We start from the raw sequence: 27356 nt of genomic DNA on the forward strand, positions 1-27356 counted from the left end.
TCTTAAACGGGCAGTGTTGTATTTTGAGAGAGGCTTTGAACAAGCTAAAGTAGCTAATAGGCAGAGGGTAGCACTACATGACCACTGTTAAAACTAACTGAAAGCTGGCACCGCCTCAGTGTTCACGGTAAACACGCACCGGAAGTTGCACAAGTTTGCGCTCCGCAGACAAGACATTTGCTCAGTGATGAAAACAGTTAGAGGGAACAATGTGTCGGCATATTGGATGGCATTACGATGATGATGTTACATAGTTTGGAGGATGGTGATGATGCTCTGGCTAACAATGATGATTTATCTGGTGTGTGTTTTATACAGGTAAACCAAGCCCACCAGTGAACCTAACACACACCCAGAACGCAGAGGGAGAGCTAGTTCTGAGCTGGAGCAACCCACAGCCCCATGCCAGCCCTGTCCCACTGAGCTATGAGGTCCGATACATTACCTCCCACAACACCTCTAACCCCAACTGGAAGGTAAGAACACACTGGCCTCAAACACAATATCTAAGTACAGGTCCTACAACAAATACAGACAAACATCATTTATCAGAGAACAAGAGCAAACACGTTAAGTGACATTCTTAAGACCACTCATATTTTATTAGTCATATTCTTAGTCATCCCAATGGCATTGTGTATTTGTGTCAAATTCTGCATTTGCAGGCAGAGTAACATCTTGTTTCTCTCCACTATTCCTCTTGCTCAGCATGTGGAGGTGACTGGAGACCAGTGGGTGTCTCTGACTGGATTGAGGGCAGGTCTGCACTACATTGTACAGATCCACTCTCACCACCCTGCTCTGCCCCACCTGTGGAGTGACTGGAGCCAGCCACACCACATCTACTTGGAAGGTGAGACCCCTGCCTGCACAGACACCCTTAACATAGAGTTAACTTATATTTGAGTCATTTATCAGACGCTCTCATCCATAGCTTCTTACAGGAGAAATTCGGGTTAAGTGCCTAGTTCAAGGGCACATCGACAGATGTTTCACTTAGTCGGCTCGGGATTCAAACCAGCAACCTTTCAGTTATTGGCCTAACGCTCTTAACAGCTAGGCTACCTGCCGCCATACTCCACTCATACTCCACTTACATCTACTTGCATAGTAACACCTCTGCCATGCTCTACTTACAATAAACATACAGATATTCAGATATATTCCCTTCACATACAGTATACTACACCGTAAGACCTCTGGCTGTACAGCAATGTACACATATTGTAACGGTTTTGACTTGAGGTTATTATTTATAGGGGTGCCAGGTAGGTTGTGCCTACCAGAGAAAACATTGGTTTCTCCTTTTGGTTTGGGAGGGAACGAGTCCCATCTGGTCCGTCAAGTCTACACCAATACAAAGGACTTATGTAAAAGTCAGGATGGAAATAAACTTTTCATAAACCCTTAAAACATTGGAAAGAACTTCAAAAACAACTATTCTTTTGCGTGGGTTGTATTAACAACATCAATGATTACACACACATATAATAATATAACACAATGAGTTCTGGTTCCTCCAGAAATGTCCTGTACCTCAGGCCTAAAAAGAGTCCAGCCCGGTAAAGGAGTTCAGTGAACTCAAGTGACTTTTGTCACGCAATGTTTGTCCGTTCATTCCGTGTAGCGTAAACCCAGTATACAATCAATATAACAATAATTTTACCACAGAACTTTAAAGCGTATCAACTCTTACTAAGTCCTCAACTACAACTAACTACATAAATCACAGTATACATCACATCAAAACAAATGAAATACCGTATACAAAAAGGACGCAAAGAGTGGATCCGATCCTGGGTAAACTCTATTAGGCTACAAAACACACGTTTAACGGCAACAAAACAACGGAATAGAGAAGCTTCGGAACTGAGGGTTGAACACATCCTCATTCATGTCGCAGCTGATGCTGGCTATTTAATTGGGAATTAAAGGGAAAGCGCCCTATTGGAAGGAGCTGCACTGAGACGGTTCAGAAAAATTCGGGGCCGTAACAATATGCTTATCTTTACTGTTTGTCTGAACCTTTTCACATGTATCAACAAAGGGGTGTGATTATTCTACAGGGGTCCTTGCAGCTCAAACCAGTGTGATTAGAAAGCTAATTTAGAACGTCCAGTTTGGACGCAACAGTCAGCTTTTAAACTAGCCACTTTTGCACAAACACAGTCCTTACAAAGTTCTGTCCTGAATGTGACCAGTTTTTTGGGGGGATGCTATGTTCAGACATTCACAGAAGTAGCTACAGCATAACACAATCATCCAACCCGGAAAATGTAGGCTATATTAGTCCTAGCGCTAACTGAGGAAAGATTGGCATGACACAAGCGGTCACATTTAGATAACTCTCGGCTGTCAGAAACCACAATATGAATAAGCTAATAGCAATTACTATTTATAATTCATCACAGGTGAGCTCACCATTGATTGAAATAATTGAGTAAAACACTTTCTTGAAATCGAGAGTAATCCGAAGATGGGTAGTTTGTGCGTGCCGCCATGTTTTTTTTTGTTGCATCAACCAAAGATAATAAGAGCAGACAAGATGAGACAAGATGGTCTGTTTGCAGTATGCATGTTGAAGGGGGTGTGTCGTCTACGATCATTCACTGCCCTTCATTCACCTCCGGAAGTTTACCTTTCACCTATAACATCTTTGGTCTGACAGACGTTTACGTGACATCCAGAATGCATTGTATAATGTCAACAAACATGGCACCACACATAGCTGGCAAATAGCTTAGCATTAGCTCATTATAATCAGTAGAACCTTCCAAAAAATATTTTACACACATCATAGGTGTCCATTACAATCTATGCAATAATTGGAATGCATTACTTGTCACCAGTACTTGAAAACATGTGAATAGAACTGTAAATACATTATACTCTATACATACAAAATATACATACATATACAGTATGGTACAGTAAAAACGACAACACAATACAGAAAATATGTTACTATTTGTAAGGAAAACAAGAAGGAAGGCAATGTGAGCACCAGACAGAAAATGGTCCAATTCGTGCAAGCCTGCGGAAATGCCTGCATACTTGATCTGCGGAAACATTGATGAAGTGCTTGGGCTCTCCTTGAAGAGAGTTTGTCCAGCTCAGTAAAGCCTCAAACATAAATGTGCGCAACACTGAAATGGGCTACTTCTATGTGAATTAATGACGAGGTGGAACACACCTGAATTCAAACTGTTAGAAAATAAAACATGTAAAAAATGATTTGAAATTGACAAGTTGGAACATAGCTTATAGATATTTGGCAATCAGCGCATGTTAACTGTACTATCAGCGCATGTTAACTGTACAATCAGCGCATGTTAACTGTACTGTTGCGTAACAATCACATTTTAGAACAGTGACATCACGTGCATAAATCAACTCACCCTGGGGGCGACCGGTAGAGATATTTGGAACTCAGGTTAACCTCAGGTTAACAAAACATCCACAGTAACTTAGAAAGTGGTTACTGGCAAGCAGAAACGAGTTTTTCTAAGTTACAGATCATCTAACTAGGCAGTGTACATCTAGGGTTGGCTTTCCCACTGTCTTTTGTCATGGGTTTAGTATTGAGCATGACACTTAGGTGTATGAAAGAGGTTGTTTTCAGTGGACAGCTACTACCTGCACTCAAGTCCATTTTCCTCCCTCTACTTCTCCCACTCATCTACAGAAGCCTGATTGAATGTTTCTGAAATTGACGCAGTAGGAGTGAGAGAGTCTGCAGGCGAGCTACTCTGGCACAAAGGCATCAACACTTGTGTCACATCTCTAGATGGTAGCAAGTTGCTTGTTATTCCAGTAAACTAAAAGCGTGCTTCCCAAAAGGGGACCTATTCTGTACATAGTGTATTACTTTTGATCAAAAGTAGTGCACTTTATATGAACACCAAAGGCAAACCAATTGAACTTGCTTCTGCTTATGTTATGTCAAAAAATCAGAGTTGAGGTTAGAGGTCAGAGGTTCAATTGATGTCTGTGGCCCACCCATGATTGAAACAAAATAATAGAATTAGCCTCTTTGTCCGTCAAGTTTTGTTATTCTGGTGATAAGAGGAGACTTTTAATGAAGTCAAAATCAATTGTCCTGTGTGTGTGTGTGTGTGTGTGTGTGTGTGTGTGTGTGTGTGTGTGTGTGTGTGTGTGTGTGTGTGTGCGTGTGTGTGTGTGTGTGTGTGTGTGATTCAAAACACATCCTAGGGGGAGATAGGGTAAAAGACTGGGACACCAAAGCAAACCAATTGAACTTGCTCATCTGCTTATGTTATGTAGGAAACAGAGTTGAGAGGTTAGAGGTCAGAGGTTATCTCCAGGGTCAGTGGCTGTTCACCCATGATTGAAACAAAATAATATGCTTTTTCCATAGCACACTTTAAGAGGAGACTTTTTAATGAAGTCATAAATCATCTGTGGTTGACAGATTGTGTGGGCACAAACACACCTAGCTATTATAGTATTAAGACTGGGATAGGTCTGTACCTGCTGCGTACTCTACTGTTAGTGACGATGAATGATTCATAGATAGGCATTGCATTTCCATGCACTCAATATAGGGGGACTGGTCTAAGGCGCATAGGTCTAAGGCACTGTATCGCAGTGCTAGAGGAGTCACTACAGACCTGAGTTCGATCCCGGCCGTGATCGGGAGTCCTCAATTAAATATACACTGGATTAGGGGAGGGTTTGGCCGGAGTAAACAGATTTGAAAAACAATTTATTTATGTTTGAACTGTGAAGTTACCGCATGAAATGTCAAATATGAGGACAGGATCAGAATGGAGCAGAGTGGAGATGGGGATCAGAATGGAGCAGGGTGGAGATGAGGATCAGAATGGAGCAGAGTGGAGATGAGGATCAGGGTGGAGATGAGGATCAGAATGGAGCAGAGTGGAGATGGGGATCAGAATGGAGCAGGGTGGAGATGAGGAGCAGGGTGGAGATGGGGATCAGAATGGAGCAGGGTGGAGATGAGGAGCAGGGTGGAGATGAGGATCAGAATGGAGCAGGGTGGAGATGAGGATCAGGGTGGAGATGGGGATCAGAATGGAGCAGGGTGGAGATGAGGAGCAGGGTGGAGATGAGGATCAGAATGGAGCAGGGTGGAGATGAGGATCAGAATGGAGCAGGGTGGAGATGAGGAGCAGGGTGGAGATGGGGATCAGAATGGAGCAGGGTGGAGATGAGGAGCAGGGTGGAGATGAGGATCAGAATGGAGCAGGGTGGAGATGAGGATCAGAATGGATCAGGGTGGAGATGAGGATCAGAATGGATCAGGGTGGAGATGGGGATCAGAATGGAGCAGGGTGGAGATGAGGATCAGAATGGAGCAGGGTGGAGATGAGGATCAGAATGGAGCAGGGTGGAGATGAGGATCAGGGTGGAGATGAGGATCAGAATGGATCAGGGTGGAGATGGGGATCAGAATGGAGCAGGGTGGAGATGAGGATCAGAATGGAGCAGGGTGGAGATGAGGATCAGAATGGAGCAGGGTGGAGATGGGGATCAGAATGGAGCAGGGTGGAGATGGGGATCAGAATGGAGCAGGGTGGAGATGGGGATCAGAATGGAGCAGGGTGGAGATGGGGATCAGAATGGAGCAGGGTGGAGATGAGGATCAGAATGGATCAGGGTGGAGATGGGGATCAGAATGGAGCAGGGTGGAGATGAGGATCAGAATGGATCAGGGTGGAGATGGGGATCAGAATGGAGCAGGGTGGAGATGAGGATCAGAATGGATCAGGGTGGAGATGGGGATCAGAATGGAGCAGGGTGGAGATGAGGATCAGAATGGATCAGGGTGGAGATGGGGATCAGAATGGAGCAGGGTGGAGATGAGGATCAGGGTGGAGATGAGGATCAGAATGGATCAGGGTGGAGATGAGGATCAGGGTGGAGATGAGGATCAGGGTGGAGATGAGGAGCAGAATGGAGCAGGGTGGAGATGAGGATCAGAATGGAGCAGGGTGGAGATGGGGATCAGAATGGAGCAGGGTGGAGATGAGGATCAGAATGGATCAGGGTGGAGATGGGGATCAGAATGGAGCAGGGTGGAGATGAGGATCAGAATGGAGCAGGGTGGAGATGGGGATCAGAATGGAGCAGGGTGGAGATGGGATCAGAATGGAGCAGGGTGGAGATGGGGATCAGAATGAGGATCAGGGTGGAGATGAGGATCAGAATGGAGCAGGGATGGAGATGAGGATCAGAATGGAGCAGGGTGGAGATGGGGATCAGAATGGAGCAGGGTGGAGATGAGGATCAGAATGGAGCAGGGTGGAGATGGGGATCAGAATGGAGCAGGGTGGAGATGAGGAGCAGGGTGGAGATGAGGATCAGAATGGAGCAGGGTGGAGATGAGGATCAGAATGGAGCAGGGTGGAGATGGGGATCAGAATGGAGCAGGGTGGAGATGAGGATCAGAATGGAGCAGGGTGGAGATGAGGATCAGAATGGAGCAGGGTGGAGATGGGGATCAGAATGGAGCAGGGTGGAGATGAGGATCAGAATGGAGCAGGATGGAGATGGGGATCAGAATGGAGCAGGGTGGAGATGAGGATCAGGGTGGAGATGAGGATCAGAATGGAGCAGGGTGGAGATGAGGAGCAGGGTGGAGATGGGGATCAGAATGGAGCAGGGTGGAGATGAGGAGCAGGGTGGAGATGAGGATCAGAATGGAGCAGGGTGGAGATGAGGATCAGAATGGAGCAGGGTGGAGGTGAGGAGCAGGGTGGAGATGAGGATCAGAATGGAGCAGGGTGGAGATGAGGATCAGAGTGGAGCAGGGTGGAGATGGGGATCAGAATGGAGCAGGGTGGAGATGAGGATCAGAATGGAGCAGGGTGGAGATGGGGATCAGAATGGAGCAGGGTGGAGATGGGGATCAGAATGGAGCAGGGTGGAGATGGGGATCAGAATGGAGCAGGGTGGAGATGAGGATCAGAATGGAGCAGGGTGGAGATGAGGATCAGAATGGAGCAGGGTGGAGATGAGGATCAGAATGGAGCAGGGTGGAGATGAGGATCAGAATGGAGCAGGGTGGAGATGGGGATCAGAATGGAACAGGGTGGAGATGAAGAGCAGGGTGGAGATGAGGATCAGAATGGAGCAGGGTGGAGATGAGGATCAGAATGGAGCAGGGTGGAGATGAGGATCAGAATGGAGCAGGGTGGAGATGGGGATCAGAATGGAGCAGGGGTGGAGATGAGGATCAGAATGGAGCAGGGTGGAGATGGGGATCAGAATGGAGCAGGGTGGAGATGAGGATCAGAATGGAGCAGGGTGGAGATGAGGATCAGAATGGAGCAGGGTGGAGATGGGGATCAGAATGGAGCAGGGTGGAGATGGGGATCAGAATGGAGCAGGGTGGAGATGAGGATCAGAATGGAGCAGGGTGGAGATGAGGATCAGAATGGAGCAGGGTGGAGATGGGGATCAGAATGGAGCAGGGTGGAGATGGGGATCAGAATGGAGCAGGGTGGAGATGAGGATCAGAATGGAGCAGGGTGGAGATGAGGATCAGAATGGAGCAGGGTGGAGATGAGGAGCAGGGTGGAGATGGGGATCAGAATGGAGCAGGGTGGAGATGAGGATCAGAATGGAGCAGGGTGGAGATGAGGATCAGAATGGAGCAGGGTGGAGATGAGGATCAGAATGGAGCAGGGTGGAGATGAGGATCAGAATGGAGCAGGGTGGAGATGAGGATCAGATTGGAGCAGGGTGGAGATGGGGATCAGAATGGAGCAGGGTGGAGAAGAGGATCAGAATGGAGCAGGGTGGAGATGAGGATCAGAATGGAGCAGGGTGGAGATGAGGATCAGAATGGAGCAGGGTGGAGAAGAGGATCAGAATGGAGCATGGTGGAGATGGGGATCAGAATGGAGCAGGGTGGAGATGGGAGAGCCAGATGGATTATATTTTTGGAATCGGCTGAACTTTGAACATTGAGATCTTTAAAAAATGATAGAGACAAAGCCTTGAATAGAAAGAGTTTGTAAAAAGCCAGAAGGGCTTTGGAATGTGTTTGACGGAGGAGAGGAGAGCGATGTGTTGATATAGGGGAGACAGATGGACATCTGTGAGTCAGGAGGTGAGGTCAGTTCCCCTAAGGGAGTGATCAGGGTTGCTATCTGGTTACCTTCTTTCCTGTGGAGCTATAAACTGTAAGGAAGAGGAGTGTCTTTAGTAGGATGTATATAAACTGTGATGTCTGACATTTTTTGCTGTCTGTTTTTAGCTGTACAGAACCTTTGGGAAGAATAAACCTGGATAAAGCTTCTCTAGTGTCCGTGAGTTATTTACTCTGAAAAATAAGAACCCAACCATATTAAGATAATATTAGTTAATGAATATGAAGGGGACATTATTTAGTTCTTCGTCAAAGGGCTGATTTGTATTTTAGTGTAGTGTAGTTAATCTCCCTTTCTCTCCTATCTCTCTCTCTCTCTCTCTCTCTCTCTCTCTCTCTCTCTCGCTCTACCTTCAAACCTCCACTGCTAAACAATACTAAATAGCTAATCAAATGGCTACCCGCTGCTGCCCCTGTCTATTACCTATCATGTTGCTTAGTCACTTTAGCCCTACCTACTTATATGTACATAGCTACCTCCATGACCTTGTACCCTTGCACATATACGCGGTACTGGTACTCCCTGTACACTGAGTTTACAAAACATTAAGAGCTCTTTCCATGACATAGACTGACCTGGTGAATCCAGGTGAAAGCTATGATCTCTTATTGATGTCACTTCTTAAAATCCACTTCAATCAGTGTAGATGAAGGGGAGAGACAGGTTAAAGAAGGATTTTTAAGCCTTGAGACAAGTGAGACATGGATTGTGTATGTACAGTGCATTCGGACAGTATTCACACCCCTTGACTTTTTCCACATTTTGTTACGTTACAGCCTTAATCTAAAATGTATTCAATTGTTTTCCCCTCATCAATTTACATACAATGCCCCATAATGACAAAGCAATAACAGGTTTTTAGACATTTTTGCAAATTTCCCAAAAATAAACAACTGAAATATCACACTCTTTACTCAGTACTTTATCAGCCTTGAGTCTTCTTGGGTATGACGTTACAAGCTTGGCACACCTGTAATTGGGGAGTTTCTCCCATTCTTCTCTGCAGATCCTCTCAAGCTCTGTCAGGTTGGATGGGGAGCATCGCTGCACAGATATTTGCAGGTCTCCAGAAATGTTTGATTGGGTTTAAGTCTGGGCTCTGGCTGGGCTACTCAAGAACATTCAGGGAACATTGTCCCGAAGCCATTCCTACGTCGTCTTGGCTGTGTGCTTAGGGTTGTTGTCCTGTTAGAAAGTGAACCTTCGCCCCAGTCTGAGGTCCTGAACCCTCTGGAGCAGGTTTTCATCAAGGATCTCTCTGTACTTTGCTCATCTTTCCCTCGATCCTGACTAGTTCATGCCTCTGAAAAACATCACCACAGCAGGTTTGGTGTCAGGTTTCCTCCAGACGTGACGCTTGACATTCAGGCCAAAGAGTTCAATCTTGGTTTCATCAGACCAGATAAACTTGTTTCCCATAGTTTGAGAGTCCTTTAGGTGCCTTTTGGTAAACTCCAAGCGGGCTGTCATGTGCCTTTTAATGAGGAGATGATTCCATCTGGCCACTCTGCCATAAAGGCCTGATTGGTAGAGTGCTGCAGAGATGGTTGTCCTTCTGGAAGGTTCTCCCATCTCCACAGAGGAGCTCTGGAGCTCTGTCAGGGTGACCATCGGGTTCTTGGTCACCTCCCTGACCGAGGTCCTTCTCCCCCGATTGCTCAGTTTGTCCAGGTGGCCAGCTCTAGGAAGAGTCTTAGTGGTCCCAAGCTTCTTCCATTCTTCCAGGACCTTCAATGCTGTAGAAATGTACAACTCATGTTTGGTATAGTCAGTGTTGAAGCCATGTTATTTTTACTCATTGTTATCCACTGTGTATTTATTCCCTTTGTCACCATGACATGTTTTTCTTTAATTCTGCGTTGTTGAGAAAGGACCTGTAAGGAAGCATTTCACCTGTTGTTTATGAATCATGTGACAAATGAAGTGTACTTCTATTTCTCAACCACTCTTTTATTACTGAGGTCCCATTTTCCCTGAGTAAGACTATTACATTCAGCTAGTCACCCAGGCTATGGCCCCTTACCTGTCAGTCAATATATTATGTCTGCTCATGGATGAATAGCAAATAATTTAAACTGGAAGTTTGTGATCATATTCCAGAAGCAGTTTTGCTTCTGTTCTTTCAGACTATGTCTGGAGGCTGGGTACTGCTACATGCTTCTGTTCTTTCAGACTATGTCTGGAGGCTGAGTACTGCTACATGCTTCTGTTCTTTCAGACTATGTCTGGAGGCTGAGTACTGCTACATGCTTCTGTTCATTCAGACTATGTCTGGAGGCTGGGTACTGCTTCTGTTCTTTCAGACGATGTCTGGAGGCTGGGTACTGCTACATGCTTCTGTTCTTTCAGACTATGTCTGGAGGCTGGGTACTGCTTCTGTTCTTTCAGACTATGTCTGGAGGCTGGGTACTGCTACATGCTTCTGTTCTTTCAGACTATGTCTGGAGGCTGGGTACTGCTACATGCTTCTGTTCTTTCAAACTATGTCTGGAGGCTGGGTACTGCTACATGCTTCTGTTCTTTCAGACTATGTCTGGAGGCTGAGTACTGCTACATGCTTCTGTTCTTTCAGACTATGTCTGGAGGCTGAGTACTGCTACATGCTTCTGTTCTTTCAGACTATGTCTGGAGGCTGAGTACTGCTACATGCTTCTGTTCTTTCAGACTATGTCTGGAGGCTGGGTACTGCTTCTGTTCTTTCAGACTATGTCTGGAGGCTGGGTACATGCTTCTGTTCTTTCAGACTATGTCTGGAGGCTGGGTACTGCTACATGCTTCTGTTCTTTCAGACTATGTCTGGAGGCTGGGTACTGCTACATGCTTCTGTTCTTTCAGACTATGTCTGGAGGCTGAGTACTGCTACATGCTTCTGTTCTTTCAGACTATGTCTGGAGGCTGGGTACTGCTATATGCTTCTGTTCTTTCAGACTATGTCTGGAGGCTGGGTACTGCTACATGCTTCTGTTCTTTCAGACTATGTCTGGAAGCTGAGTACTGCTACATGCTTCTGTTCTTTCAGACTATGTATGGAGGCTGAGTACTGCTACATGCTTCTGTTCTTTCAGACTATGTCTGGAGGCTGGGTACTGCTATATGCTTCTGTTCTTTCAGACTATGTCTGGAGGCTGAGTACTGCTACATGCTTCTGTTCTTTCAGACTATGTCTGGAGGCTGAGTACTGCTACATGCTTCTGTTCTTTCAGACTATGTCTGGAGGCTGGGTACTGCTTCTGTTCTTTCAGACTATGTCTGGAGGCTGGGTACTGCTACATGCTTACATTTAAGTCATTTAGCAGACGCTCTTCTTTCAGACTATGTCTGGAGGCTGAGTACTGCTACATGCTTCTGTTCTTTCAGACTATGTCTGGAGGCTGGGTACTGCTACATGCTTCTGTTCTTTCAGACTATGTCTGGAGGCTGAGTACTGTGACATGCTGCTGTTCTTTCAGACTATGTCTGGAGGCTGAGTACTGCTACATGCTTCTGTTCTTTCAGACTATGTCTGGAGGCTGAGTACTGCTACATGCTTCTGTTCTTTCAGACTATGTCTGGAGGCTGAGTACTGCTACATGCTTCTGTTCTTTCAGACTATGTCTGGAGGCTGAGTACTGCTACATGCTTCTGTTCTTTCAGACTATGTCTGGAGGCTGGGTACTGCTACATGCTTTTGTTCTTTCAGACTATGTCTGGAGGCTGGGTACTGCTACATGCTTCTATGTCTGGAGGCTGGGTACTGCTACATGCTCTTTCAGACTATGTCTGGAGGCTGGGTACTGCTACATGCTTCTGTTCTTTCAGACTATGTCTGGAGGCTGGGTACTGCTACATGCTTCTGTTCTTTCAGACTATGTCTGGAGGCTGGGTACTGCTACATGCTTCTGTTCTTTCAGACTATGTCTGGAGGCTGAGTACTGCTACATGCTTCTGTTCTTTCAGACTATGTCTGGAGGCTGAGTACTGCTACATGCTTCTGTTCTTTCAGACTATGTCTGGAGGCTGGGTACTGCTTCTGTTCTTTCAGACAGGCTGCTTGCTGTTCTTTCAGACTATGTCTGGGCTGGGTACTGCTGTCTGGAGGCTGGTACTGCTACATGCTTCTGTTCTTTCAGACTATGTCTGGAGGCTGGGTACTGCTTCTGTTCTTTCAGACTATGTCTGGAGGCTGGGTACTGCTGGACATGCTTCTGTTCTTTCAGACTATGTCTGGAGGCTGAGTACTGCTACATGCTTGTCTGGAGGCTGAGTACTGTTCTTTCAGACTATGTCTGGAGGCTGAGTACTGCTACATGCTTCTGTTCTTTCAGACTATGTCTGGAGGCTGAGTACTGCTACATGCTTCTGTTCTTTCAGACTATGTCTGGAGGCTGGGTACTGCTTCTGTTCTTTCAGACATGTCTGAGGCTGGGTACATGCTTCTGTTCTTTCAGACTTGTCTGAGGCTGGGTACTGCTACTGCTTCTGTTCTTTCAGACTATGTCTGAGGCTGGGTACTGCTACATGCTTCTGTTCTTTCAGACTATGTCTGGAGGCTGCTGCTACATGCTTCTGTTCTTTCAGACTTGTCTGGAGGCTGAGTACTGCTACATGCTTACAGACTATGTCTGGAGGCTGAGTACTGCTACATGCTTCTGTTCTTTCAGACTATGTCTGGGCTGGCTGAGTTTTGTTCTTTCACTATGTCTGGAGGCATGCTTCTGTTCTTTCAGACTATGTCTGGAGGCTGGGTAGTACTGCTTCTGTTCTTTCAGACTATGTCTGGAGGCTGGTACTTTCAGACTATGTCTGGAGGCTGAGTACTTCTGTTCTTTCAGACTATGTCTGGAGGCTGAGTACTGCTACATGCTTCTGTTCTTTCAGACTATGTCTGGAGGCTGAGTACTGCTACATGCTTCTGTTCTTTCAGACTATGTCTGGAGGCTGAGTACTGCTACATGCTTCTGTTCTTTCAGACTATGTCTGGAGGCTGGGTACTGCTACATGCTTTTGTTCTTTCAGACTATGTCTGGAGGCTGGGTACTGCTTCTGTTCTTTCAGACTATGTCTGGAGGCTGGGTACTGCTACATGCTTCTGTTCTTTCAGACTATGTCTGGAGGCTGGGTACTGCTACATGCTTCTGTTCTTTCAGACTATGCTTCTGTTCTTTCAGACTGGTCTGGAGGCTGGGTACTGCTACATGCTTCTGTTCTTTCAGACTATGTCTGGAGGCTGAGTACTGCTGGAGGCTGGGTATGCTTGCTGTTCTTTCAGACTATGTCTGGAGGCTGGGTACTGCTACATGCTTCTGCTTTCAGACTATGTCTGGAGGCTTTCAGAGACTATGTCTGAGGCTGAGTACTGCTACATGCTTCTGTTCTTTCAGACTATGTCTGGAGGCTGGGTACTGCTACATCTTCTGTTCTTTCAGACTGTCTGGAGGCTGAGTACTGCTACATGCTTTCAGACTATGTCTGGAGGCTGAGACTATGTCTGGAGGCTGAGTACACATGCTTCTGTTCTTTCAGACTATGTCTGGAGGCTGGGTACTGCTACATGCTTCTGTTCTTTCAGACTATGTCTGGAGGCTGAGTACTGCTTCTGTTCTTTCAGACTATGTCTGGAGGCTGAGTACTGCTACATGCTTCTGTTCTTTCAGACTATGTCTGGAGGCTGGGTACTGCTTCTGTTCTTTCAGACTATGTTGGAGGCTGGGTACTGCTGCTTCTGTTCTTTCAGACTATGTCTGGAGGCTGGGTACTGCAGACTATGTCTGGAGGCTGGGTACTGCTACATGCTTCTGTTCTTTCAGACTATGTCTGGAGGCTGAGTACTGCTACATGCTTCTGTTCTTTCAGACTATGTCTGGAGGCTGAGTACTGCTACATGCTTCTGTTCTTTCAGACTATGTCTGGAGGCTGAGTACTGCTACATGCTTCTGTTCTTTCAGACTATGTCTGGAGGCTGGGTACTGCTTGACTTCTGTTCTTTTCAGACTATGTCTGGAGGCTGGGCTACATGCTTCTGTTCTTTCAGACTATGTCTGGAGGCTGGGTACTGCTTGCTTCTGTTCTTCAGACTATGTCTGGAGGCTGAGTACTGCTTCATTCTTTCAGCTTGTATGGAGTTCTTTCAGACTATGTCTGGAGGCTGAGTACTGCTATATGTTTCTGTTCTTTCAGACTATGTCTGGAGGCTGGGTACTGTTCATGCTTCTGTTCTTTCAGACTATGTCTGGAGGCTGAGTACTGCTACATGCTTCTGTTCTTTCAGACTATGTCTGGAGGCTGAGTACTGCTACATGCTTCTGTTCTTTCAGACTATGTCTGGAGGCTGAGTACTGCTACATGCTTTCAGACTATGTCTGGAGGCTGAGTACTGCTACATGCTTCTGTTCTTTCAGACTATGTCTGGAGGCTGAGTACTGCTACATGCTTCTGTTCTTTCAGACTATGTCTGGAGGCTGGGTACTGCTTGCTTGTTCTTTCAGGTCTGGAGGCTGGGTACTGCTTCTGTTCTTTCAGAGTACTGCTACATGCTTCTGTTCTTTCAGACTATGTCTGGAGGCTGGGTACTGCTACATGCTTCTGTTCTTTCAGACTATGTCTGGAGGCTGGGTACTGCTACATGCTTCTGTTCTTTCAGACTATGTCTGGAGGCTGAGTACTGGTAGACTATGTCTGAGGCTGAGTACTGCTTGCTTCTGTTCTTTCAGACTATGTCTGAGGCTGAGTACTGCTACATGCTTCTGTTCTTTCAGACTATGTCTGGAGGCTGAGTACTGCTACATGTTCTGTTCTTTCAGACTATGTCTGGAGGCTGAGTACATGCTTCTGTTCTTTCAGACAGGCTGGGTACTGCTTCTGTTCTTTCAGACTATGTCTGGAGGCTGGGTACTGCTACTTCTGTTCTTTCAGACTATGTCTGGAGGCTGGGTACTGCTACATGCTTCTGTTCTTTCAGACTATGTCTGGAGGCTGGGTACTGCTACATGCTTCTGTTCTTTCAGACTATGTCTGGAGGCTGGGTACTGCTACATGTTTCTGTTCTTTCAGACTATGTCTGGAGGCTGGGTACTGTACTGCTACATGCTTCTGTTCTTTCAGACTATGTCTGGAGGCTGAGTACTGCTACATGCTTCTGTTCTTTCAGACTATGTCTGAGGCTGGGTAGGCTGGGCTGGGTACTGCTACATTTCTGTTCTTTCAGACTATGTCTGAGGCTGGGTACTGCTACATGCTTCTGTTCTTTCAGACTATGTCTGGAGGCTGGGTACTGCTACATGCTTCTGTTCTGGCTACATGTTGTTCTTTCAGACTATGTCTGGAGGCTGAGTACTGCTTGCTTCTTTCAGACTATGTCTGGAGGCTGAGTACTGCTACATGCTTCTGTTCTTTCAGACTATGTCTGGAGGCTGAGTACTGCTACATGCTTCTGTTCTTCAGACTGTCTGAGGCTGGGTACTGCTTCTGTTCTTTCAGACATGTCTGGAGGCTGAGTACATGCTTCTGTTCTTTCAGACTATGTCTGGAGGCTGAGTACTGCTTGCTTCTGTTCTTTCAGACTATGTCTGGAGGCTGGGTACTGCTACATGCTTCTTTCAGTTCTGGAGGCTGGGTCAGACTATGTCTGGAGGCTGGGTACTGCTACATGCTTACTTTAAGACTATTCTAGGCTGACGCTCTTCTTTCAGACTATGTCTGATGCTGCTACATGCTTCTTTCTTTCAGACTATGTCTGGAGGCTGGGTACTGCTACATGCTTCTGTTCTTTCAGACTATGTCTGGAGGCTGAGTACTGCTTCTGTTCTTTCAGACTATGTCTGGAGGCTGAGTACTGTACATGCTTCTGTTCTTTCAGACTATGTCTTGAGTACTGCTGTTCTTTCAGACTATGTCTGGAGGCTGAGTACTGCTATGCTTCTGTTCTTTCAGACTATGTCTGGAGGCTGAGTACTGCTACATGCTTCTGTTCTTTCAGACTATGTCTGGAGGCTGAGTACTGCTTGCTTCTGTTCTTTCAGACTATGTCTGGAGGCTGGGCTACTGCTTCTGTTCTTTCAGACTATGTCTGAGGCTGGGTGCTTCTGTTCTTTCAGACTATGTCTGAGGCTGAGTACTTGCTACATGCTGCTGTTCTTTCAGACTATGTCTGAGGCTGAGTACTGCTACATGCTTCTGTTCTTTCAGACTATGTCTGGAGGCTGAGTACTGCTACATGCTTCTGTTCTTTCAGACTATGTCTGGAGGCTGGGTACTGCTAGACTATGTTCTGTTCTTTCAGACTATGTCTGGAGGCTGGAGTACTGCTACATGCTTCTGTTCTTTCAGACTATGTCTGGAGGCTGAGTACTGCTACATTCTGGGTTCTTCTGTTCTTTCAGACTATGTCTGGAGGCTGAGTACTGCTTACATGCTTCTGTTCTTTCAGACTATGTCTGGAGGCTGAGTAGTACTGCTTCTGTTCTTTCAGACTATGTCTGAGGCTGGTACTGTACTTTCTGTTCTTTCAGACTATGTCTGGAGGCTGGGTACTGCTACATGCTTCTGTTCTTTCAGACTATGTCTGGAGGCTGGAGTACTGCTGCTTCTGTTCTTTCAGACTATGTCTGGAGGCTGAGTACTGCTACATGCTTCTGTTCTTTCAGACTATGTCTGGAGGAGGTTCTTTCAGACTATGTCTGGAGGCTGCTACATGCTTCTGTTCTTTCAGACTATGTCTGGAGGCTGGGTACTGCTACATGCTTCTGTTCTTTCAGACTATGTCTGGAGGCTGGGTACTGCTACATGCTTCTGTTCTTTCAGACTATGTCTGGAGGCTGGGTACTGCTTCTGTTCTTTCAGACTATGTCTGGAGGCTGGGTACTGCTACATGCTTCTGTTCTTTCAGACTATGTCTGGAGGCTGAGTACTGCTACATGCTTCTGTTCTTTCAGACTATGTCTGGAGGCTGGTACTGCTTGCTTCTGTTCTTTCAGACTATGTCTGGAGGCTGAGTACTGCTACATGCTTCTGTTCTTTCAGACTATGTCTGGAGGCTGAGTACTGCTACATGCTTCTGTTCTTTCAGACTATGTCTGGAGGCTGAGTACTGCTACATGCTTCTGTTCTTTCAGACTATGTCTGGAGGCTGAGTACTGCTACATGCTTCTGTTCTTTCAGACTATGTCTGGAGGCTGGGTACTGCTACATGCTTCTGTTCTTTCAGACTATGTCTGGAGGCTGGGTACTGCTAGGTCATTTGTTCTTTCAGACTGTCTGAGGCTGGGTACTGCTACATGCTTCTGTTCTTTCAGACTATGTCTGGAGGCTGGGTACTGCTATGTTCTGTTCTTTCAGACTATGTCTGGAGGCTGAGTCTGGAGGCTGGGTACTGCTCTTCTGTTCTTTCAGACTATGTCTGAGGCTGAGTACTGCTACATGCTTCTGTTCTTTCAGACTATGTCTGAGGCTGAGTACTGCTATGCTTCTGTTCTTTCAGACTATGTCTGGAGGCTGAGTACTGCTACATGCTTCTGTTCTTTCAGACTAGTCTGGACTGATACTGTACATGCTTCTGTTCTTTCAGGTCTGGAGGCTGAGTACTGCTACATGCTTCTGTTCTTTCAGACTATGTCTGGAGGCTGGGTACTGCTACATGCTTCTGTTCTTTCAGACTATGTCTGGAGAGGCTGCTACATGCTTCTGTTCTTTCAGACTATGTCTGGAGGCTGGGTATGCTTCTGTTCTTTCAGACTATGTCTGGAGGCTGGGTAGTACATGCTTCTGTTCTTTCAGACTATGTCTGGAGGCTGAGTACTGTACATGCTTCTGTTCTTTCAGACTATGTCTGGAGGCTGGGTACTGCTACATGCTTCTTTCAGACTATGTCTGGAGGCTGAGTACTGCTACATGCTTCTGTTCTTTCAGACTATGTCTGGAGGCTGAGTACTGCTACATGCTTCTGTTCTTTCAGACTATGTCTGGAGGCTGGGTACTGCTACATGCTTCTGTTCTTTCAGACTATGTCTGGAGGCTGGGTACTGCTACATGCTTCTGTTCTTTCAGACTATGTCTGGAGGCTGAGTACTGCTACATGCTTCTGTTCTTTCAGACTATGTCTGGAGGCTGGGTACTGCTACATGCTTCTGTTCTTTCAGACTATGTCTGGAGGCTGAGGTACTGCTACATGCTTCTGTTCTTTCAGACTATGTCTGAGGCTGGGTACTGCTACATGCTTCTGTTCTTTCAGACTATGTCTGGAGGCTGAGTACTGCTACATGCTTCTGTTCTTTGGAGGCAGACTATGTCTGGAGGCTGAGTACTGCTACATGCTTCTGTTCTTTCAGACTATGTCTGGAGGCTGGGTACTGCTACATGCTTCTGTTCTTTCAGACTATGTCTGGAGGCTGAGTACTGCTACTGCTTCTGTTCTTTCAGACTATGTCTGGAGGCTGAGTACTGCTACATGCTTACATTTAGACTATGCTTCTGTTCTTTCAGACTATGTCTGGAGGCTGAGTACTGCTTGCTTCTGTTCTTTCAGACTATGTCTGGAGGCTGGGTACTGCTAGACTATGTCTGAGGCTGAGTACTGCTTCTGTTCTTTCAGACTATGTCTGGAGGCTGAGTACTGCTACATGCTTCTGTTCTTTCAGACTATGTCTGGAGGCTGAGTGGGTACTGTACTGCTTCTGTTCTTTCAGACTATGTCTGGAGGCTGAGTACTGCTACTGCTTCTGTTCTTTCAGACTATGTCTGGAGGCTGAGTACTGCTACATGCTTCTGTTCTTTCAGACTATGTCTGGAGGCTGAGTACTGCTACATGCTTCTGTTCTTTCAGACTATGTCTGGAGGCTGAGTATACATGCTTCTGTTCTTTCAGACTATGTCTGGAGGCTGGGTGCTTCTGTTCTTCACTGCTTCTGTTCTTTCAGACTATGTCTGGAGGCTGAGTACTGCTCATGCTTCTGTTCTTTCAGACTATGTCTGGAGGCTGGGTACTGCTACATGCTTCTGTTCTTTCAGACTATGTCTGGAGGCTGGGTACTGCTACATGCTTCTGTTCTTTCAGACTATGTCTGGAGGCTGGGCTACATGCTTCTGTTCTTTCAGACTATGTCTGGAGGCTGGGTACTGCTACATGCTTCTGTTCTTTCAGACTATGTCTGGAGGCTGGGTACTGCTACATGCTTCTGTTCTTTCAGACTATGTCTGGAGGCTGGGTACTGCTTGCTTTCTTTCAGACTATGTCTGGAGGCTGGGTACTGCTTCTGTTCTTTCAGACTATGTCTGGAGGCTGGGTACTGCTTCTGTTCTTTCAGACTATGTCTGGAGGCTGGGTACTGCTACATGCTTCTGTTCTTTCAGACTATGTCTGGAGGCTGGGTACTGTCTGGATGCTTCTGTTCTTTCAGACTATGTCTGGAGGCTGAGTACTGCTACATGCTTCTGTTCTTTCAGACTATGTCTGGAGGCTGAGTACTGTTGCTTCTGTTCTTTCAGACTATGTCTGGAGGCTGAGTACTGCTACATGCTTCTGTTCTTTCAGACTATGTCTGGAGGCTGGGTACTGCTACATGCTTCTGTTCTTTCAGACTATGTCTGGAGGCTGAGCTACTGCTTCTGTTCTTTTCTTTCAGACTATGTCTGGAGGCTGAGTACTGCTACATGCTTCTGTTCTTTCAGACTATGTCTGGAGGCTGGGTACTGCTACATGCTTCTGTTCTTTCAGACTATGTCTGGAGGCTGAGTACTGCTTCTGTTCTTTCAGACTATGTCTGGAGGCTGAGTACTGTGACATGCTGCTGTTCTTTCAGACTATGTCTGGAGGCTGAGTACTGCTACATGCTTCTGTTCTTTCAGACTATGTCTGGAGGCTGAGTACTGCTACATGCTTCTGTTCTTTCAGACTATGTCTGGAGGCTGAGTACTGCTACATGCTTCTGTTCTTTCAGACTATGTCTGGAGGCTGAGTACTGCTACATGCTTCTGCTACATGCTTCTGTTCTTTCAGACTATGTCTGGAGGCTGGGTACTGTCTGGAGGCATGCTTCTGTTCTTTCAGACTATGTCTGGAGGCTGGGTACTGCTACATGCTTCTGTTCTTTCAGACTATGTCTGGAGGCTGGGTACTGCTACATGCTTCTGTTCTTTCAGACTATGTCTGGAGGCTGGGTACTGCTACATGCTTCTGTTCTTTCAGACTATGTCTGGAGGCTGGGTACTGCTTCTGTTCTTTCAGACTATGTCTGGAGGCTGGGTACTGCTACATGCTTCTGTTCTTTCAGACTATGTCTGGAGGCTGGGTACTGCTACATGCTTCTGTTCTTTCAGACTATGTCTGGAGGCTGAGTACTGCTACATGCTTCTGTTCTGTCAGACTATGTCTGGAGGCTAGGTACTGCTTCTGCTACTATGCTTCTGTTCTTTCAGACTATGTCTGGAGGCTGGAGTACTGCTACATGCTTCTGTTCTTTCAGACTATGTCTGGAGGCTGGGTACTGCTACATGCTTCTGTTCTTTCAGACTATGTCTGGAGGCTGGGTACTGCTTACATGCTTCTGTTCTTTTCAGCTACATGCTTCTGTTCTTTCAGACTATGTCTGGAGGCTGGGTACTGCTACATGCTTCTGTTCTTTCAGACTATGTCTGGAGGCTGAGTACTGCTTCTGTTCTTTCAGACTATGTCTGGAGGCTGAGTACTGCTACATGCTTCTGTTCTTTCAGACTATGTCTGGAGGCTGGGTACTGCTTCTGTTCTTTCAGACGATGTCTGGAGGCTGGGTACTGCTTCTGTTCTTTCAGACTATGTCTGGAGGCTGGGTACTGCTACATGCTTCTGTTCTTTCAGACTATGTCTGGAGGCTGAGTACTGCTACATGCTTCTGTTCTTTCAGACTATGTCTGGAGGCTGGGTACTGCTACATGCTTCTGCTCTTTCAGACTATGTCTGGAGGCTGGGTGCTGCTACATGCTTCTGTTCTGCCAGACTATGTCTGGAGGCTAGGTACTGCTACATGCTTCTGTTCTTTCAGACTATGTCTGGAGGCTGAGTACTGCTTCTGTTCTTTCAGACTATGTCTGGAGGCTGGGTACTGCTACATGCTTCTGTTCTTTCAGACTATGTCTGGAGGCTGGGTACTGCTACATGCTTCTGTTCTTTCAGACTATGTCTGGAGGCTGGGTACTGCTACATGCTTCTGTTCTTTCAGACTATGTCTGGAGGCTGGGTACTGCTACATGCTTCTGTTCTTTCAGACTATGTCTGGAGGCTGGGTACTGCTACATGCTTCTGTTCTTTCAGACTATGTCTGGAGGCTGGGTACTGCTACATGCTTCTGTTCTTTCAGACTATGTCTGGAGGCTGAGTACTGCTACATGCTTCTGTTCTTTCAGACTATGTCTGGAGGCTGGGTACTGCTTCTGTTCTTTCAGACTATGTCTGGAGGCTGGGTACTGCTACATGCTTCTGTTCTTTCAGACTATGTCTGGAGGCTGAGTACTGCTACATGCTTCTGTTCGTTCAGACTCTGTCTGGAGGCTGAGTACTGTGACATGCTTCTGTTCTTTCAGACTATGTCTGGAGGCTGGGTACTGCCACATGCTTCTGTTCTTTCAGACTATGTCTGGAGGCTGGGTACTGCTTCATGAAATTGACTTCCTCGGGTTACTTTAAAAATACATCTTTGACATAGATTTCCTTCTTACCGTGGTCCTTTAACTTGCAGAAAGAAAGAAAAAAATGTGCCACCTGTTGCCATGGTAACTAATTAGGTTGCTGCATGCAACAACAAATTTAGACAACTCAGTCAGGGTATCAAGTCAATCACGATGCTCTCGCAGAAAAATACTTCAACTGTCAACTGCCAGTCAGTTGATCTTGCTTTTCTAACTGAATTCCCTTTGCTTGGCTTCAGATGTGACATATCTCCCTGAGAGAGTGGCGGCCAGCCTTGGAGACAGTGTGACTGTGCACTGCGTGTTCAACGACCGCAGGGTGAACGCCAGCACGGCAGTCTGGTTTCTGAACCTTGACCGCCTTCCACAGAGCCAGTACACTGCTGTCAACGACCGTGTCAGTAAGATAACGGTTCAACCGTCTGAGCAGAAACTGTACGACATCCTGCGTTGCTGCCAACCTTCAGGGGAGAAGTATAGCTGTAACTACCGCTACGCAACGATATACATTAAAGGTGAGCTGGGATGGATGGATGGATGGATGGGTAGATTAAGTCCTGTAGGGTTGGGATTGGAGAATGGTTAGGCTTAGACTTCAGGAAAACGATGGGTCATGGGATTAAGGGATCAACAGTAATATACAGTATATATGTATGTATGTATGTATGTGTATATATACTGTATATATATATGTGTGTGTGTGTGTGTGTGTGTGTGTGTGTGTGTGTGTGTGTGTGTGTGTGTGTATACCAGTCAAAAGTTTGGACACACCCACTCATTCAAGGGTTTTTCTTTATTTTTACTATTTCAACATTGTAGAATAAGAGTGAAGAAATCAACACTGTGAAATAACACATATGGACTCATGTAATAACCAAAAAAAGTGTTTAACAAATCAAAATAGATGTAATATTTTAGATTCTTCAAAGTAGCCACCCGTTGCCTTGATGACAGCTTTACACACTCTTGGCATTCTCTCAACCAGCTTCATGATGTAGACACCTGTAATGCAGGTGTTCCTTGTTAAAAGTTCATTTGTGGAATGTCTTAATGCGTTTGAGCCAATCAGTTGTGTTGTGACAAGGTAGGGGTGGTATACAGAAGATGGCCCTATTTGGTAAAAGACCACGTCCACATTCATGTGTTTGTTATGACCCCTGTCTGTCTGTCAATGGGCTGTGGTCATGTTTCAAGCTCAAGGTTCATATTGATGTCAGGGTAAGGGTTTCACTCTTCTATTGGTGTCTGTGTTTCAGATCCGGTCATAGATATCAGCTGTGTAACCAATGGGGATCTGGACAGCATGACCTGTAGGTGGAACAACGTCCAAACTAAAATCAACTTCCTGTCCAGGTCAATACTACTTTTACTTACAGCATTGGACCACCTACACAAACATACACCTGTAAAACCTACACATATAGCTTAATACTTGTACATACTTGTACATACACCAGTAAAACCTACACATACACAAGTAAAACCTACACATACACGTGTATACTTGTATATACACTAGTAAAACCTACACATACACGTGTATACTTGTATATACACTAGTAAAACCTACACATACACTTGTATACATGTATATACACCAGTAAAACCTACACATACACTTGTATACATGTATATACACCAGTAAAACCTACACATACACATGTATATACACCAGTAAAACCTACACATACACTTGTATACATGTATATGCACCAGTAAAACCTACACATATACTTGTACATACACTAGTAAATACACTTACAAGTGTACTAGTGTATGTACAAATATATGTGTAGGTTTTACTGGTGTACTGTATGTACAAGTATACAAGCTGTATTGTTACAGTGACCGTTGGTTATCTTATGAGTCCAATCAATCAAAGAGTCATTGTAATACAAGCCCAGCATGGAATACAGCACAACATTACTTTTGATTCCTGTGCAATATTGACACCTTTTCGGTGTCTCTGCGTGGTGTCTCTGTGTTGTATTCCTAAGAAATACGGGACAGGAACTGGTTCAAGATCGTAGAACAATACAGAATGGATTTAGACCCCTCAAGCAACTCAAATGACTGTATGTAATTATTGGTAAATTGCCACGATTTCAAAACTAAGGCAGTGAATGGAAGTTTAGACTTGCATAACAAAGAGCTATGGCATCATAGGGAAAACATACCCGTAAGGAGATAAGGCGTTTTCACCCTGAAATACTTTGTGTGTGTGTGTGTGTGTTACTACCCTCGTGGGGACCAGAAGTCCTCACAAAGATATTTTTATTTTATTTTTTTATTTCACCTTTATTTAACCAGGTAGGCTAGTTGAGAACAAGTTCTCATTTGCAACTGCGACCTGGCCAAGATAAAGCATAGCAGTGTGAACAGACAACACAGAGTTACACATGGAGTAAACAATTAACAAGTCAATAACACAGTAGAGAAAAAATGGGCAGTCTATATACAATGTGTGCAAAAGGCATGAGGAGGTAGGCGAATAATACAATTTTGCAGATTAACACTGGGGTGATAAATGATCAGATGGTCATGTACAGGTAGAGATATTGGTGTGCAAAAGAGCAGAAAAGTAAATAAATAAATAAATAAAAAAACAGTATAAAAACAGTATGGGAATGAGGTAGGTGAAAATGGGTGGGCTATTTACCAATAGACTATGTACAGCTGCAGCGATCGGTTAGCTGCTCGGATAGCTGATGTTTGAAGTTGGTGAGGGAGATAAAAGTCTCCAACTTCAGCGATTTTTGCAGTTCGTTCCAGTCACAGGCAGCAGAGTACTGGAACGAAAGGCGGCCAAATGAGGTGTTGGCTTTAGGGATGATCAGTGAGATACACCTGCTGGAGCGTGTGCTACGGATGGGTGTTGCCATCGTGACCAGTGAACTGAGATAAGGCGGAGCTTTACCTAGCATGGACTTGTAGATGACCTGGAGCCAGTGGGTCTGGCGACGAATATGTAGCGAGGGCCAGCCGACTAGAGCATACAAGTCGCAGTGGTGGGTGGTATAAGGTGCTTTGGTGACAAAACGGATGGCACTATGATAGACTGCATCCAGTTTGCTGAGTAGAGTGTTGGAAGCCATTTTGTAGATGACATCGCCGAAATCGAGGATCGGTAGGATAGTCCGTTTTACTAGGGTAAGCTTGGCGGCGTGAGTGAAGGAGGCTTTGTTGCGGAATAGAAAGCCGACTCTTGATTTGATTTTCGATTGGAGATGTTTGATGTGAGTCTGGAAGGAGAGTTTGCAGTCTAGCCAGACACCTAGGTACTTATAGATGTCCACATATTCAAGGTCGGAACCATCCAGGGTGGTGATGCTAGTCGGGCATGCGGGTGCAGGCAGCGATCGGTTGAAAAGCATGCATTTGGTTTTACTCGCGTTTAAGAGCAGTTGGAGGCCACGGAAGGAGTGCTGTATGGCATTGAAGCTCGTTTGGAGGTTAGATAGCACAGTGTCCAATGACGGGCCGAAAGTATATAGAATGGTGTCGTCTGCGTAGAGGTGGATCATAGAATCGCCCGCAGCAAGAGCAACATCATTGATATATACAGAGAAAAGAGTCGGCCCGAGAATTGAACCCTGTGGCACCCCCATAGAGACTGCCAGAGGACCGGACAGCATGCCCTCCGATTTGACACACTGAACTCTGTCTGCAAAGTAATTGGTGAACCAGGCAAGGCAGTCATCCGAGAAACCGAGGCTATTGAGTCTGCCGATAAGAATATGGTGATTGACAGAGTCGAAAGCCTTGGCGAGGTCGATGAAGACGGCTGCACAGTACTGTCTTTTATCGATGGCGGTAATGATATCGTTTAGTACCTTGAGCGTGGCTGAGGTGCACCCGTGACCGGCTCGAAACCAGATTGCACAGCGGAGAAGGTACGGTGGGATTCGAGATGGTCAGTGACCTGTTTGTTGACTTGGCTTTCAAGACCTTAGATAGGCAGGGCAGGATGGATATAGGTCTATAGCAGTTTGGGTCCAGGGTGTCTCCCCCTTGAAGAGGGGGATGACTGCGGCAGCTTTCAATCCTTGGGGATCTCAGACGATATGAAAGAGAGGTTGAACAGGCTGGTAATAGGGGTTGCGACAATGGCGGCAGATAGTTTCAGAAATAGAGGGTCCAGATTGTCAAGCCCAGCTGATTTGTACGGTCTAGGTTTTGCAGCTCTTTCAGAACATCTGCTATCTGGATTTGGGTAAAGGAGAACCTGGAGAGGCTTGGGCGAGGAGCTGCGGGGGGCGGAGCTGTTGGCCGAGGTTGGAGTAGCCAGGCGGAAGGCATGGCCAGCCGTTGAGAAGTGCTTATTGAAGCTTTCGATAATCGTGGATTTATCGGTGGAGACCGTGTTACCTAGCCTCAGTGCAGTGGGCAGCTGGGAGGAGGTGCTCTTGTTCTCCATGGACTTCACAGTGTCCCAGAACTTTTTGGAGTTGGAGCTACAGGATGCAAACTTCTGCCTGAAGAAGCTGGCCTTAGCTTTCCTGACTGACTGCGTGTATTGGTTCCTGACTTCCCTGAACAGTTGCATATCACGGGGGCTATTCGATGCTATTGCAGTCCGCCACAGGATGTTTTTGTGCTGGTCGAGGGCAGTCAGGTCTGGAGTGAACCAAGGGCTGTATCTGTTCTTGGTTCTGCATTTTTTGAACGGAGCATGCTTATCTAAAATGGTGAGGAAGTTACTTTTAAAGAATGACCAGGCATCCTCAACTGACGGGATGAGGTCAATGTCCTTCCAGGATACCCGGCCAGGTCGATTAGAAAGGCCTGCTCACAGAAGTGTTTTAGGGAGCGTTTGACAGTGATGAGGGGTGGTCGTTTGACTGCGGCTCCGTGGCGGATACAGGCAATGAGGCAGTGATCGCTGAGATCCTGGTTGAAGACAGCGGAGGTGTATTTGGAGGGCCAGTTGGTCAGGATGACGTCTATGAGGGTGCCCTTGTTTACAGAGTTAGGGTTGTACCTGGTGGGTTCCTTGATGATTTGAGTGAGATTGAGGGCATCTAGCTTACATTGTAGGACTGCCGGGGTGTTAAGCATATCCCAGTTTAGGTCACCTAACAGAACAAACTCTGAAGCTAGATGGGGGGCGATCAATTCACAAATGGTGTCCAGGGCACAGCTGGGAGCTGAGGGTGGCCGGTAGCAGGCGGCAACAGTGAGAGACTTATTTCTGGAGAGGGTAATTTTCAAAATTAGTAGTTCGAACTGTTTGGGTATGGACCTGGAAAGTATGACATTACTTTGCAGGCTATCTCTGCAGTAGACTGCAACTCCGCCCCCTTTGGTAGTTCTATCTTGACGGAAGATGTTATAGTTGGGTATGGAAATCTCTGAATTTTTGGTGGCCTTCCTGAGCCAGGATTCAGACACGGTAGTAAAACAATGAACATCCGGAGAGTTGGGGACATTTTGCTGGTCCCCACAAGGAAAAAGGCTATTTTAGAATTAGGGTTAAAATTAGTGTTAGGGGTTATGATTAGGGATTAGGGTTAGTGTTAGGGGTTATGATTAGGGTCAGGGATTAGGGTTAGGGGTTAGGGTTAGGATTAGGGTTAGGGCTTAGGT

At 46.1% G+C, this 27356-nt stretch overlaps 1 protein-coding gene across 1 annotated transcript in view; it reads left to right on the forward strand.

Annotated features, from left to right (window-relative positions):
- LOC115145346 (leptin receptor-like) overlaps positions 1–27356 on the forward strand; it is an 87683-nt gene that overhangs the window by 44258 nt on the left and 16069 nt on the right. Inside the window, exons 7-10 of the mRNA XM_029686846.2 lie at positions 319–476; positions 709–853; positions 22010–22285; positions 23027–23123. Coding sequence (XP_029542706.2) covers positions 319–476; positions 709–853; positions 22010–22285; positions 23027–23123 — 676 coding nt within the window. The remainder of the gene's footprint in view (positions 1–318; positions 477–708; positions 854–22009; positions 22286–23026; positions 23124–27356) is intronic.

The sequence above is a fragment of the Oncorhynchus nerka genome, linkage group LG17 (genome assembly GCF_034236695.1).
Source record: "Oncorhynchus nerka isolate Pitt River linkage group LG17, Oner_Uvic_2.0, whole genome shotgun sequence".
NCBI lineage: Eukaryota > Metazoa > Chordata > Actinopteri > Salmoniformes > Salmonidae > Oncorhynchus > Oncorhynchus nerka.